Source organism: Procambarus clarkii, chromosome 17 (assembly GCF_040958095.1).
Source record: "Procambarus clarkii isolate CNS0578487 chromosome 17, FALCON_Pclarkii_2.0, whole genome shotgun sequence".
In the NCBI taxonomy this organism is placed as follows: Eukaryota; Metazoa; Arthropoda; class Malacostraca; order Decapoda; family Cambaridae; genus Procambarus; species Procambarus clarkii.
In genome coordinates, this window is record NC_091166.1 from 31,404,837 (window position 1) to 31,420,831 (window position 15,995).

General features: G+C 50.1%; 1 protein-coding gene across 1 annotated transcript; it reads left to right on the forward strand.

Annotated features, from left to right (window-relative positions):
* Positions 1 to 9,373: 9,373 nt before the first annotated feature.
* LOC138365615 (uncharacterized) lies at positions 9,374 to 14,681 on the forward strand. The gene is made up of 3 exons (XM_069326093.1): positions 9,374 to 9,398; positions 12,062 to 13,548; positions 14,187 to 14,681. Exons 1-3 carry the CDS (start codon positions 9,374 to 9,376, stop codon positions 14,679 to 14,681), a joined length of 2,007 nt encoding a protein of 668 aa, XP_069182194.1.
* The last annotated feature ends 1,314 nt before the right edge of the window (positions 14,682 to 15,995 follow it).

Genomic DNA, 15,995 nt, shown 5'->3' on the forward strand with positions numbered 1-15,995 from the left:
CAGCAGGAGGACTGTACTGTTCCAGCAGGAGGACTCTACTGTTCCAGCAGGAGGACTCTACTGTTCCAGCAGGAGGACTCTACTGTTCCAGCAGGAGGTCTCTACTGTTCCAGCAGGAGGACTCTACTGTTCCAGCAGGAGGACTCTACTGTTCCAGCAGGAGGTCTCTACTGTTCCAGCAGGAGGTCTCTACTGTTCCAGCAGGAGGACTCAACTGTTCCAGCAGGAGGACTCTACTGTTCCAGCAGGAGGTCTCTACTGTTCCAGCAGGAGGACTCTACTGTTCCAGCAGGAGGTCTCTACTGTTCCAGCAGGAGGACTCTACTGTTCCAGCAGGAGGTCTCTACTGTTCCAGCAGGAGGACTCTACTGTTCCAGCAGGAGGTCTCTACTGTTCCAGCAGGAGGACTGTTCTGTTCCAGCAGGAGGACTCTACTGTTCCAGCAGGAGGACTCTACTGTTCCAGCAGGAGGTCTCTACTGATCCAGCAGGAGGACTCTACTGTTCCAGCAGGAGGTCTCTACTGTTCCAGCAGGAGGACTCTACTGTTCCAGCAGGAGGTCTCTACTGTTCCAGCAGGAGGACTCTACTGTTCCAGCAGGAGGACTCTACTGTTCCAGCAGGAGGACTGTTCTGTTCCAGCAGGAGGACTCTACTGTTCCAGCAGGAGGACTCTACTGTTCCAGCAGGAGGACTCTACTGTTCCAGCAGGAGGTCTCTACTGTTCCAGCAGGAGGTCTCTACTGTTCCAGCAGGAGGTCTCTACTGTTCCAGCAGGAGGACTCTACTGTTCCAGCAGGAGGACTCTACTGTTCCAGCAGGAGGTCTCTACTGTTCCAGCAGGAGGACTCTACTGTTCCAGCAGGAGGTCTCTACTGTTCCAGCAGGAGGACTCTACTGTTCCAGCAGGAGGTCTCTACTGTTCCAGCAGGAGGACTCTACTGTTCAAGCAGGAGGTCTCTACTGTTCCAGCAGGAGGTCTCTACTGTTCCAGCAGGAGGTCTCTACTGTTCCAGCAGGAGGACTCTACTGTTCCAGCAGGAGGTCTCTACTGTTCCAGCAGGAGGTCTCTACTGTTCCAGCAGGAGGACTCTACTGTTCCAGCAGGAGGGGCTGTACCAACCTGAGAATCTCCATGACTCCATGTGCAGAGTTGTTACGAACAAAACGAGTTCAATAACAAAGTTGGATCTGCCTTAATGGGGATAGGACTCATTGGGATTCAGCCTTAACACGGAATAGGACTCAGAGGAACTCAGCCCTAACACGGGATAGGACTCATTGGGACTCAGTCCTAACACGGGATAGGACTCATTAGGACTCAGTCCTAACACGGGATAGGACTCATTGGGACTCAGTCCTAACACGGGATAAGACTCAGAGGGACTCAGTGCTAACACGGGATAGGACTCAGAGGGACTCATCCCCCATGCCGCGGGGGCGAGTCTGTGGCAGCGTCGGATATCCACTACCAACTCCGCCTGAGATCTTTGGTGTATTGGGATCCGGTCAAGCAAGGAACGGGCAGGAGAAAGGAACGCGCGTCAATAAAGTATAACTGCTGGTAGGAATCTGATCTGGCTTCCGACCAACATTCACAAATAGCAGTAAAGTAACGGAAAGTTATCAAGAGCGTAGTCGTGTGACACGGCCCTTGCAGGTGACCATGAGACTCTGTGCTCCTCGGCCTATGTTGGCAATTACGTGACCACAGAGGTGCTGGACGACTACACAGTAACAAGGTTACCATTTTATTATTTACTTGAATTTACGCTTAAATATACTTAAACTCATGTATACCATTTTATGATAATTTATACATAGCTTGCGTATGTAAATACCAACGGACACACACACACACACACACACACACACACACACACACACACACACACACACACACACACACACACACACAAACACACACACACACACACACACACACATACAGGTATGGGCTACGAGAGGTAAACCTTACGTCCCTGGAAGGCAGAGGAGTAAGGGGAGACATGATAACGACGTACAAAATTCTCAGAGGAATTGATTGGGTGGACAAAAACAAACTCTTTAGCACGGGTGGAACACGAAAAAGGGGACACAGGTGGAAACTTAGTACCAAATCAGCCACATAGACAATAGAAAGAATTTGTTCAGTGTCAGAGTAGTTAACAAATGGAATGTATTAGGCAGTGATGTGGTGGAGGCTGACTCCATACACAGCTTCAAATGTTGATATGATAGAGCCCAGTAGGCTCTGGAATCTGTACACCAGTTAATTGACGGTTGAGAGGCAGGACCAAAGAGCCAAAGCTCAACCCCCGCAAGCACAACTAGGCGAGTACACACACACACACACACATGTAGACTAATTTACATATGCGTTCACACGCACACACATAAACGCAGGCACACAGAAGTGAGTTAAAAGAACAACTAGTTGTTCAACAAGAACTTCCATGAACAACTAGTAGTTCAACAAGAACTTCCATGAACAACTAGTTGTTCAACAAGAACTTCCATGAACAACTAGTAGTTCAACAAGAACTTCCATGAACAACTAGTTGTTCAACAAGAACTTCCATGAACAACTAGTAGTTCAACAAGAACTTCCAAGAACAACTAGTTGTTCAACAAGAACTTCCAAGAATAACTACTTGTTCAACAAGAAGTTACAAGAACAACTAGTTGTTCAACAAGAAGTTACAAGAACAACTAGTTAAGTTCACACCTGATCAAGATCCCCAAAGTGCAGTAAATTCTACTTTTTATCGATGGTCGGAAAGTGTCTAACACTCCATAATCACGGGCTCACCATAGCCCGTGCTACTTGGAATTTTTTTTCAAAGTAGGGAATATTGAACAACAACAACAACAACACTCCATAAACTTTCTACCCTTTATAACCGTGTAGAACAAGCCACAATGATAACATTAACTTCAAGGAAGTGGCAGAGACACTCTCCCAGGAGTGTTGGTTTTGAAGGAGCCGTACGAGGCGTCAGAGCTCTGTGATGGAGTATGATAAGTGGTTTCCACACTCATCACTGCCACACTCATCAATGCCACACTCATCAATGCCACACTCATCAATGCCACACTCATCAATGCCACACTCATCAATGCCACACTCATCACTGCCACACTCATCACTGCCACACTCATCAATGCCATACTCATCAATGCCACACTCATCAATGCCACACCCATCAATGCCACACTCATCAATGCCATACTCATCAATGCCACACCCATCAATGCCACACTCATCAATGCCATACTCATCAATGCCACACTCATCAATGCCATACTCATCAATGCCACACCCATCAATGCCACACTCATCAATGCCACACTCATCACTGCCACACTCATCAATGCCACACCCATCAATGCCACACTCATCAATGCCACACTCATCAATGCCACACTCATCAATGCCATACTCATCAATGCCACACTCATCAATGCCATACTCATCAATGCCACACTCATCAATGCCACACTCATCACTGCCACACTCATCAATGCCACACTCATCAATGCCACACTCATCAATGCCACACCCATCAATGCCACACTCATCAATGCCATACTCATCAATGCCACACTCATCAATGCCACACTCATCACTGCCACACTCATCAATGCCACACCCATCAATGCCACACTCATCAATGCCACACTCATCAATGCCACACTCATCAATGCCACACTCATCAATGCCATACTCATCAATGCCATACTCATCAATGCCACAACCATCAATGCCACACTCATCAATGCCACACTCATCAATGCCACACTCATCAATGCCACACTCATCAATGCCATACTCATCAATGCCACACTCATCAATGCCACACTCATCAATGCCATACTCATCAATGCCACACTCATCAATGCCACACTCATCAATGCCACACTCATCAATGCCACACTCATCAATGCCACACTCATCAATGCCATACTCATCAATGCCACACTCATCAATGCCACACTCATCAATGCCACACTCATCAATGCCATACTCATCAATGCCACACTCATCAATGCCACACCCATCAATGCCACACTCATCAATGCCATACTCATCAATGCCACACTCATCAATGCCACACTCATCAATGCCACACTCATCAATGCCACACTCATCAATGCCACACTCATCAATGCCATACTCATCAATGCCACACTCATCAATGCCACACTCATCAATGCCACACTCATCAATGCCATACTCATCAATGCCACACTCATCAATGCCACACTCATCAATGCCACACTCATCAATGCCACACTCATCAATGCCACACTCATCAATGCCATACTCATCAATGCCACACTCATCAATGCCACACTCATCAATGCCACACTCATCAATGCCATACTCATCAATGCCACACTCATCAATGCCACACTCATCAATGCCACACTCATCAATGCCACACTCATCAATGCCACACTCATCAATGCCACACCCATCAATGCCACACCCATCAATGCCACACTCATCAATGCCACACTCATCAATGCCACACTCATCAATGCCACACTCATCAATGCCACACTCATCAATGCCACACTCATCAATGCCACACTCATCAATGCCACACTCATCAATGCCACACTCATCAATGCCACACTCATCAATGCCACACTCATCAATGCCACACTCATGCTAGTATTAAAACACGGAGACTACCGCAGGCAGATAAAAAAATAATATTTTATACCACTGTTTGCTCCTTTTTGATACGTGAAAAAGTGGATAAGTAAGTGGATAAGTGAGCAAGTGGATAAGTGAGCAAGTGGTTAAGTGAGCAAGTGGATAAGTAAGCAAGTGGATAAGTGAGCAAGTGGTTAAGTGAGCAAGTGGATAAGTAAGCAAGTGGATAAGTGAGCAAGTGGTTAAGTGAGCAAGTGGATAAGTAAGCAAGTGGATAAGTGAGCAAGTGGTTAAGTGAGCAAGTGGTTAAGTGAGCAAGTGGATAAGTAAGCAAGTGGATAAGTGAGCAAGTGGTTAAGTGAGCAAGTGGATAAGTAAGCAAGTGGTTAAATGAGCAAGTGAATAAGTGAGCAAGTGGATAAGTGAGCAAGTGGATAAGTGAGCAAGTGGATAAGTGAGCAAGTGGATAAGTGAGCAAGAGGATAAGTGAGCAAGTGGATAAGTGAGCAAGTAGAGCAAGCTTGATAAGTGAGGAAGTAGAGCAAGTTTGATAAGTGAGCAAGTAGAGGAAGTGGATAAGTGAGCAAGTGGATAAGGTTGCAAGTAGAGCAAGCTTGATAAGTGAGCAAGTAGAGCAAGTGGATAAGTGAGCAAGTGGATAAGTGAGCAAGTAGAGCAAGTTTGATAAGTGAGCAAGTAGAACAAGTTTGATAAGTGAGCAAGTAGAGCAAGTGGATAAGTGAGCAAGTGGATAAGTGAGCAAGTAGAGCAAGTTTGATAAGTGAGCAAGTAGAGGAAGTTTGATAAGTGAGCAAGTAGAGCAAGTGGATAAGTGAGCAAGTAGAGCAAGTTTGATAAGTGAGCAAGTAGGGCAAGTTTGATAAGTGAGCAAGTAGAGCAAGTTTGATAAGTGAACAAGTAGAGCAAGTTTGATAAGAGGAAGGAGCTTCATGTAGACTTCAAAGTGAAACATGATCTTGACGTGAAGACCAAGACATACACCACCATGAGTATAGACGCCAGCTGAGTGTACCCAGGAGAGATGTGTACAGTGACTCTCCCAGCATCACTCAGGTCAAAACATTTGGGTAGACCTGGATTCACGAAGCAGTTACGCAGGCACTTACGAACTTGTACATCTTTTCTCAATCTTTGGTGGCTTTGTTTACAATTATTAAACAGTTAATGAGCTCCTGAGGCAAAAAAACTGATATACTAAAAATGGTAGCGGTTCTCTCAATTGATGTAATGTCCCGTTTTCTGTTTGTGGGTCCGCTGTTTGGTTAGGTTCGGGCACTTTAGTAGGACAGGTTAGTGACGTTGGGAATGCTGAGGAGGACGAGCTGTGGTCTCGCCTAATAGTACGCCAAACTATATATAGGTTGTCTGAAAACTTGACCCATAACAGAACGGAGTGAGCTAAGAGCGAGGTGCACTGAACACGGCCCAAAATATGGCAAATACTTAGGGGTAATAAAGTTATCAGGAACACAGTATATGGTGAGCCCCGTCATGGTGGCAGGGCGGGCGGCCACACCCGCACAACACCCACACCTTCCACACACCTGCACAACACCCACACCTTCCACACACACACACAACACCCACACCTTCCACACACCTGCACAACACCCACACCTTCCACACACCTGCACAACACCCACACCTTCCACACCCACACAACACCCACACCTTCCACACCCGCACAACACCCACACCTTCCACACACCTGCACAACACCCACACCTTTCACACACACACAACACCCACACCTTCCACACACACACAACACCCACACCTTCCACACCCGCACAACACCCACACATTCCACACACCTGCACAACACCCACACCTTCCACACACACAACACCCACACCTTCCACACACCTGCACAACACCCACACCTTCCACACCCACACAACACCCACACCTTCCACACCCGCACAACACCCACACCTTCCACACACCTGCACAACACCCACACCTTTCACACACACACAACACCCACACCTTCCACACACACACAACACCCACACCTTCCACACACACACACAACACCCACACCTTCCACACACACACAACACCCACACCTTCCACACACACAACACCCACACCTTCCACACACCTGCACAACACCCACACCTTCCACACACACACAACACCCACACCTTCCACACACCTGCACAACACCCACACCTTCCACACACACACAACACCCACACCTTCCACACACCCGCACAACACCCACACCTTCCACACCCGCACAACACCCACACATTCCACACACCTGCACAACACCCACACCTTCCACACACCTGCACAACACCCACACCTTCCACACACACAACACCCACACCTTCCACACACCTGCACAACACCCACACCTTCCACACCCGCACAACACCCACACCTTCCACACACCTGCACAACACCCACACCTTCCACACCCGCACACAACACCCACACCTTCCACACCCGCACAACACCCACACCTTCCACACCCGCACAACACCCACACCTTCCTCAAGACACTATTTCTGTGTAGCGCGAACGGAAATTAGTTTGGTAAGCCCTATTCCAACTCCATCTGGATTATAACAGACAATCTATATCTCACTAGAGGCTGGCGAGACACTACTTCATCTTGACCATACCTGGATGGGGTTCTCAGAGTTCTCCCCAAGCCCGGCCCGGGGCCAGGCTTGACTTGTGCGAGCTTGGTCCAACAGGCCGTTTCCTTCCCCCCCGTCCTCACAGACACGCCACAGACGCCTCACTCACAGAGTTACCAAACACCTCTGACACAAAACTCTTAACTAACACACTACATACGGAAATAACCACTCCCAAACAGGTATAATGCATCGATTAAATAACATTCTACTCACTCTAGAATAATATTATAATAATATAAGGTTAGCTAAGAAACATAATATAATCCTCAACAATGCACAACAGGTTGCACCAATTGCCCCTCAGACTTGCTCCTCACTCACACGTAGGGACGTGTGAGGTCCCTGTTAGGGGCGTGTGAGGTCCCTGTTAGGGACGTGTGAGGTCCCTGTTAGGGACGTGTGAGGTCCCTGTTAGGGACGTGTGAGGTCCCTGTTAGGGACGTGTGAGGTCCCTGTTAGGGACGTGTGAGGTCCCTGTTAGGGACGTGTGAGGTCCCTGTTAGGGACGTGTTAGGTCCCTGTTAGGGACGTGTGAGGTCTCTGTTAGGGACGTGTGAGGTCCCTGTTAGGGACGTGTGAGGTCCCCGTTAGGGACGTGATTACTTGACTGCCTCTCATATAATAATACATTAAGAAAATACAATACGCTCTCATAATTGTATGACGATGCATAAAATATCATATAGTAATTAGGCATTAAAAAACATATGGTAATTTTATTCACATATGACAAACTGAGGTTGGGATGCATATGTAATTATACACACATTTAAATTAGTGAGAATCAGGCAAATATCTGGTTCGTAACATGCTTCAGCCTGGAGCACAAGTCTAGACAAAACAAAACGAAGTTAGAAAAGGTCCAGAGGTATGTCTTTCAGGCTAGTCCCCGAGCTGAGGGGTATGCGCTACGAGGAAATATTACTGGAACTAAGGGAAGACATGATCACCACCTATAAAATTCTCAGAGAAATTGACAGGGTGGATAAAGATAAACTGTTTAGCTCGTGTGGTACGCGAACAAGGAGACACAGGTGGAAACTTAGTACCCCAGTTTGCCACAGGGACGTTTGAAAGAACTTTTTCAGTGTCAGAGTAGTTAACAAACGGAATGCATTAGGAAGTGATGTGGTGGAGGCTAACTCCATACACAGTTTCAAATGTAGATATGATAGAGCCCAGTAGACTCAGGAACCTGTAAACCAGTTGATTGACGGTTGAGAGCCGAGACCAAAGAGCCAGAGCTCAACCCCCGCAAGCACAACAAGGTGAATACACACACAAACCGATTTGTTTGCTGGTACTCCCCTGGTGTACAGGCGGGTAGTACACACTCATGAACGTTGAGGTACTTCCCTGGTGTACAGGCGGGTAGTACACACTCATGAACGTTGAGGTACTCCCCTGGTGTACAGGCGGGTAGTACACACTCATGAACGTGGAGGTACTCCCCTGGTGTACAGGCGGGTAGTACACACTCATGAACGTTGAGGTACTCCCCTGGTGTACAGGCGGGTAGTACACACTCATGAACGTTGAGGTACTCCCCTGGTGTACAGGCGGGTAGTACACACCCATGAACGTTGAGGTACTCCCCTGGTGTACAGGTGGGTAGTACACACCCATGAACTTGGAGGTGTTCCATGAACATTGAGTTATAATATATACAGTGTGAGTGCCTCTTCACTCTTCTCCCTCTAGTGTGTTCCTCTCCTCCAACACCCTCACAATCATCACACTCATATACTACTCTCATACTGATGACCTTCTGATGTCCTCCTGGTTATGGCAGCGTTTCTCATTTCCATCACCTTATGTTTGCTGATGTTAAACTCTAATAGCCATTTCTCAGATAACTTCTGCAATTTGTCCAAGTCATCTTGGAGTATCAGACAATCTTCATGTGTCTGGACTCTTCTCATTAGCTTTGCATCACCCACAACCCTCGACACATAGGATTGCATCACCCACAACCCTCGACACATAGGATTCTGCCGCTGTGGTGAGGGGGATTATTATATATGTGAAACAGTATGGTTCCCAGCATTGATCCCAAAGGTACTCCAGTTGTTACTCTGCTGAAGTCCGACTTCTATACCCATGACTGTACTCATTCACTTACTCTTGCCTGTCCCCTGGAAACACAAACCGAAACTGTCTCTATTTTCCGCTTGTTACAACTTGTAATAAAGTTGTTACATCTTGGCTTAACGTGTTTATGACGTATTAGAACGCTGTTACAACTTGCTATATTGGTTGTTATAACTGGTTAGGAGGTGTTAAAACTTGTTCGAACGTTGTACCAACCTCGTAGTTTCGGTGTGTGTTTGGCGGGTCTCTAATGTTTGCTTAGTTGTCTCTTATGTGGAACTTTGTCAAAGGCTTTTTTGGGCCGTCCAGAAACACTGTATCCATTGAATCCAATTTTTCTTGCCTTGTTGTTGTTACTTTGTCATTGAACTTTAGTATGTTCGTTGGGCGTGATTTCCCTTCCACGAGGCTATGTTGGTGATTGTTTATATATCTGATCCACTCCAGGTGTTTAGATAGCCTTGCCCTTGTTATCCTTACGAGTGCCTTCCAACACGTGTGTAGGATTCAACTTGTTTTCAACTACCTGTCCGTCACGTCGGTCCGTCACTATCTGTCCGTCACGTCGGTCCGTCACTATCTGTCCGTCACGTCGGTCCGTCACTACCTGTCCGTCACGTCGGTCCGTCACTACCTGTCCGTCACGTCGGTCCGTCACTATCTGTCCGTCACGTCGGTCCGTCACGTCGGTCCGTCACTACCTGTCCGTCACGTCGGTCCGTCACTACCTGTCCGTCACGTCGTTCCGTCACGTCGGTCCGTCACTATCTGTCCGTCACGTCGGTCCGTCACTACCTGTCCGTCACGTCGTTCCGTCACTATCTGTCCGTCACGTCGGTCCGTCACTACCTGTCCGTCACGTCGTTCCGTAACTATCTGTCCGTCACGTCGGTCCGTCACTACCTGTCCGTCACGTCGGTCCGTCACTATCTGTCCGTCACGTCGGTCCGTCACTACCTGTCCGTCACGTCGTTCCGTCACTATCTGTCCGTCACTATCTGTCCGTCACGTCGGTCCGTCACTACCTGTCCGTCACGTCGGTCCGTCACTACCTGTCCGTCACGTCGGTCCGTCACTACCTGTCCGTCACGTCGGTCCGTCACTATCTGTCCGTCACTATCTGTCCGTCACGTCGGTCCGTCACTACCTGTCCGTCACGTCGTTCCGTCACTATCTGTCCGTCACGTCGGTCCGTCACTACCTGTCCGTCACGTCGGTCCGTCACTACCTGTCCGTCACGTCGGTCCGTCCCTACCTGTCCGTCACGTCGGTCCGTCACTACCTGTCCGTCACGTCGGTCCGTCACTACCTGTCCGTCACGTCGTTCCGTCACTATCTGTCCGTCACGTCGGTCCGTCCCTACCTGTCCGTCACGTCGGTCCGTCACTACCTGTCCGTCACGTCGGTCCGTCACTACCTGTCCGTCACGTCGGTCCGTCACGTCGGTCCGTCACGTCGGTCCGTCACGTCGATGGCATCCTCCACCAGGTCCACAGAGTTATATTGTTAAATGCCTCAGGGCTCTGAGCTAGGTTAGGACAAGTGTCAGAGCCATCAGATCAACCCTTCCCAGGAGCACAAGGATCAACCCTTCCCAGGAGCACTTGGATCAACCCTTCCCAGGAGCACTAGGATCAACCCTTCCCAGGAGCACAAGGATCAACCCTTCCCAGGAGCACAAGGATCAACCCTTCCCAGGAGCACAAGGATCAACCCTTCCCAGGAGCACAAGGATCAACCCTTCCCAGGAACACTAGGATCAACCCTTCCCAGCAGTACTAGGATCAACCCTTCCCAGGAGCACAAGGATCAACCCTTCCCAGGAGCACAAGGATCAACCCTTCCCAGGAGCACAAGGATCAACCCTTCCCAGGAGCACAAGGATAAACCCTTCCCAATAGCACAAGGATCAACCCTTCCCAGGAGCACAAGGATCAACCCTTCCCAGGAGCACAAGGATAAACCCTTCCCAGGAGCACAAAGATCAACCCTTCCCAGGAGCACAAGGATCAACCCTTCCCAGGAGCACAAGGATCAACCCTTCCCAGGAGCACAAGGATCAACCCTTCCCAGGAGCACAAGGATCAACCCTTCCCAGGAGCACAAGGATCAACCCTTCCCAGGAGCACAAAGATCAACCCTTCCCAGGAGCACAAGGATCAACCCTTCCCAGGAGCACAAGGATCAACCCTTCCCAGGAGCACAAGGATCAACCCTTCCCAGGAGCACAAGGATCAACCCTTCCCAGGCGCATTAGGATCAACCCTTCCCAGGAGCACAAGGATCAACCCTTCCCAGGAGCACAAGGATCAACCCTTCCCAGGAGCACAAGGATCAACCCTTCCCAGGAGCACAAGGATCAACCCTTCCCAGGAGCACAAGGATCAACCCTTCCCAGGAGCACAAGGATCAACCCTTCCCAGGAGCATTAGGATCAACCCTTCCCAGGAGCACAAGGATCAACCCTTCCCAGGAGCACAAGGATCAACCCTTCCCAGGAGCACAAGGATAAACCCTTCCCAGGAGCACAAGGATCAACCCTTCCCAGCAGTACTAGAAAAGAGCAAATATTACCTACATAAAATTGTATAAACAGTTACTTAAAATAATGATACAGTTTTCCTTGCTAGGAAATCCACATAAAACATCATTAAATCATTACCCAGAGAAATACGAGATGCTGGAAGCCACGGCGGCAGCCTGTGAGATGCTGGAAGCCACAGCGGCAGCCTGTGAGATGCTGGAAGCCACAGCGGCAGCCTGTGAGATGCTGGAAGCCATGGCGGCAGCCTGTGAGATGCTGGAAGCCATGGCGGCAGCCTGTGAGATGCTGGAAGCCATGGCGGCAGCCTGTGAGATGCTGGAAGCCACGGCGGCAGCCTGTGAGATGCTGGAAGCCACGGCGGCAGCTTGTGAGATGCTGGAAGCCACGGCGGCAGCCTGTGAGATGCTGGAAGCCACGGCGGCAGCTTGTGAGATGCTGGAAGCCACGGCGGCAGCCTGTGAGATGCTGGAAGCCACGGCGGCAGCCTGTGAGATGCTGGAAGCCACGGCGGCAGCCTGTGAGATGCTGGAAGCCACGGCGGCAGCCTGTGAGATGCTGGAAGCCACGGCGGCAGCTTGTGAGATGCTGGAAGCCACGGCGGCAGCCTGTGAGATGCTGGAAGCCACGGCGGCAGCCTGTGAGATGCTGGAAGCCACGGCGGCAGCTTGTGAGATGCTGGAAGCCACGGCGGCAGCCTGTGAGATGCTGGAAGCCACGGCGGCAGCCTGTGAGATGCTGGAAGCCACGGCGGCAGCCTGTGAGATGCTGGAAGCCACGGCGGCAGCCTGTGAGATGCTGGAAGCCACGGCGGCAGCCTGTGAGATGCTGGAAGCCACGGCGGCAGCCTGTGAGATGCTGGAAGCCACGGCGGCAGCCTGTGAGATGCTGGAAGCCACGGCGGCAGCTTGTGAGATGCTGGAAGCCACGGCGGCAGCCTGTGAGATGCTGGAAGCCACGGCGGCAGCTTGTGAGATGCTGGAAGCCACGGCGGCAGCCTGTGAGATGCTGGAAGCCACGGCGGCAGCCTGTGAGATGCTGGAAGCCACGGCGGCAGCTTGTGAGATGCTGGAAGCCACGGCGGCAGCCTGTGAGATGCTGGAAGCCACGGCGGCAGCCTGTGAGATGCTGGAAGCCACGGCGGCAGCCTGTGAGATGCTGGAAGCCACGGCGGCAGCTTGTGAGATGCTGGAAGCCCCGGCGGCAGCCTGTGAGATGCTGGAAGCCACGGCGGCAGCCTGTGAGATGCTGGAAGCCACGGCGGCAGCCTGTGAGATGCTGGAAGCCACGGCGGCAGCCTGTGAGATGCTGGAAGCCACGGCGGCAGCCTGTGAGATGCTGGAAGCCACGGCAGCAGCCTGTGAGATGCTGGAAGCCACGGCGGCAGCCTGTGAGATGCTGGAAGCCACGGCGGCAGCTTGTGAGATGCTGGAAGCCACGGCGGCAGCCTGTGAGATGCTGGAAGCCACGGCGGCAGCCTGTGAGATGCTGGAAGCCACGGCGGCAGTCTGTGAGATGCTGGAAGCCACGGCGGCAGCCTGTGAGATGCTGGAAGCCACGGCGGCAGCCTGTGAGGTGAGATTGGGTAGTCTCGCCTATACACCTGTTTCACAGTCTGACCAATCCCTGTATGGCCTACATTAGTATATTGTATTTTCTTGGCAGTTGTATTTAATGTTCTTGATAATACTATTGCATAAATTATAAACACATAAAGATAATAATGTCACAACGCATAAACAATAATGAAAGCAACGTAGCCTATCATTCTCACTTAAAATTTAATTCCTGGCACTTTGAATATCTCTACATAAGAAAATATTACTGTTCCATTCAGTGCATTAATATCACCAGCTCCCACTTCTTATCAGTGATGTAAGTAATCACCTAATCATTAATACTTGCATAAATCCACACAAGAATAGTCAGAAGGTCAGCAATCGACATCTAGGCCATTATCATAAAATAAGGAGTCCATTATCATGAAAATAATATATTTCCCCAGGCTTGTGGTATGTCATAAGGCCGGGCTCCTCGTGCCCAACATAATCTAGGTGCACTCCTTTCCTTCTGGACAAGCGAGGCCTCGTCACCTGAAATGATACAATACTGAATTTACAGGAATATATATTATCCAGCCGTTAACCCTCTCTGTCGCTTTAGTGTGTTCCAGCTGAACTGCCCTTCGTGGACGAGATCCTTATGGCCTCCAGGGCTTACTCCTCACTCCACCGTATGGCCTCCAGGGCTTACTCCTCACTCCACCGTATGGCCTCCAGGGCTTACTCCTCACTCCACCGTATGGCCTCCAGGGCTTACTCCTCACTCCACCGTATGGCCTCCAGGGCTTACTCCTCAGTCCACCGTATGGCCTCCAGGGCTTACTCCTCACTCCACCGTATGGCCTCCAGGGCTTACTCCTCACTCCACCGTATGGCCTCCAGGGCTTACTCCTCAGTCCACCGTATGGCCTCCAGGGCTTACTCCTAACTCCACCGTATGGCCTCCAGGGCTTACTCCTCAGTCCACCGTATGGCCTCCAGGGCTTACTCCTCACTCCACCGTATGGCCTCCAGGGCTTACTCCTCACTCCACCGTATGGCCTCCAGGGCTTACTCCTCACTCCACCGTATGGCCTCCAGGGCTTACTCCTAACTCCACCGTATGGCCTCCAGGGCTTACTCCTCACTCCACCGTATGGCCTCTAGGGCTTACTCCTCACTCCACCGTATGGCCTCCAGGGCTTACTCCTCACTCCACCGTATGGCCTGCACGTAATGGTCAAGTGTGGTGACGCCTGTGATCACACCTTTCCTGACACCTTCATGCTAGCACTATGTTCCTCCTGGTACCGAAGATGCACTCTTGAGTGTGTCTTGAGTGTGTTTGTACTCCAGACACGGCGACATCATCCCCATAGGTTTCACTGCTCCTGTGGAACCTTTAATATCACTGTTAATGTGCGTGCCTTTTTCATTAATGTTAGGACCACCAACATTACCATGCGAATTATCTGTGTATATCACAGAGAACAGTATTCCCCTGTTACCTAGCAGTAAAATAGGTACCTGGGTGTTAGTCAGCTGTTATGGGCTGCTTCCTGGGGGTGGAGGCCTGGTCGAGGACCGGGCCGCGGGGACACTAAAAAGCCCCGAAATCATCTCAAGATAACCTCAAGATAACCATTCTATCACTATTTCTCTGTGTATATTCGGCTTCTTTAATTACGCCATACTCTCTTGATATCACTCATGCTAGGCTAACACTTCTGTTACTCTGTTAGTGGCACTGTTCCACTGGTCCTTTTGCTAATTATTCACCGTTTATTAAACGACGCTATAGCAACCACATGGGGTGGATGGTAGATTTACGGACTCGCTTCATGCAGGTCGGCGTTCAATCCCCGACCGTCCAAGAGATTGGGCACCATTCCTTTCCCCCGACCCATCCCAAATCCTTATCCTGACCCCTTTCAAGTGCTATATAATCGTAATGGCTTGGCGCTTTCCACTGATAAATCCCTCCCTCCCTTACCTTCAAGTTTTATAGTCCATGCAGCTAGTAAGGCTCATAGGATTTGCGTTTGCAAACCCGTTCGAGTCGCAATCACGCAGATACTCGGACTTGGACAATAAGCCAGGAGACTTCACTTTAACATCACGGTTGATGTACCAGTTGATTGACAGTTGAGAGGCGGGACCAAAGAGCCAGAGCTCAACCCCCGCAAACACAACTAGGCGAGTACGGTCGTGGCTCTAACTGCCGTCTCCACAGGGTTCGTGCAACCGTGTTGGTGCAAACTTGAAGACTTTGCGTCCTTCCTTGGAGGTTGTAAATCAATTGTTGCATCCTCCTCAGCACACACACGAGCTTGTAAATGCCATCGTCCGCTTCACAGACAACTCAGACCACATGCAACAGGTCCCCTCCCCCCCCCTCCAGCGCCGTCGAAGTTGCCTGTCCAGTCAGTAGCAAATCTCCGATTGTTACGAACAATTCGTAACCGGGTTCTTTATAAACTG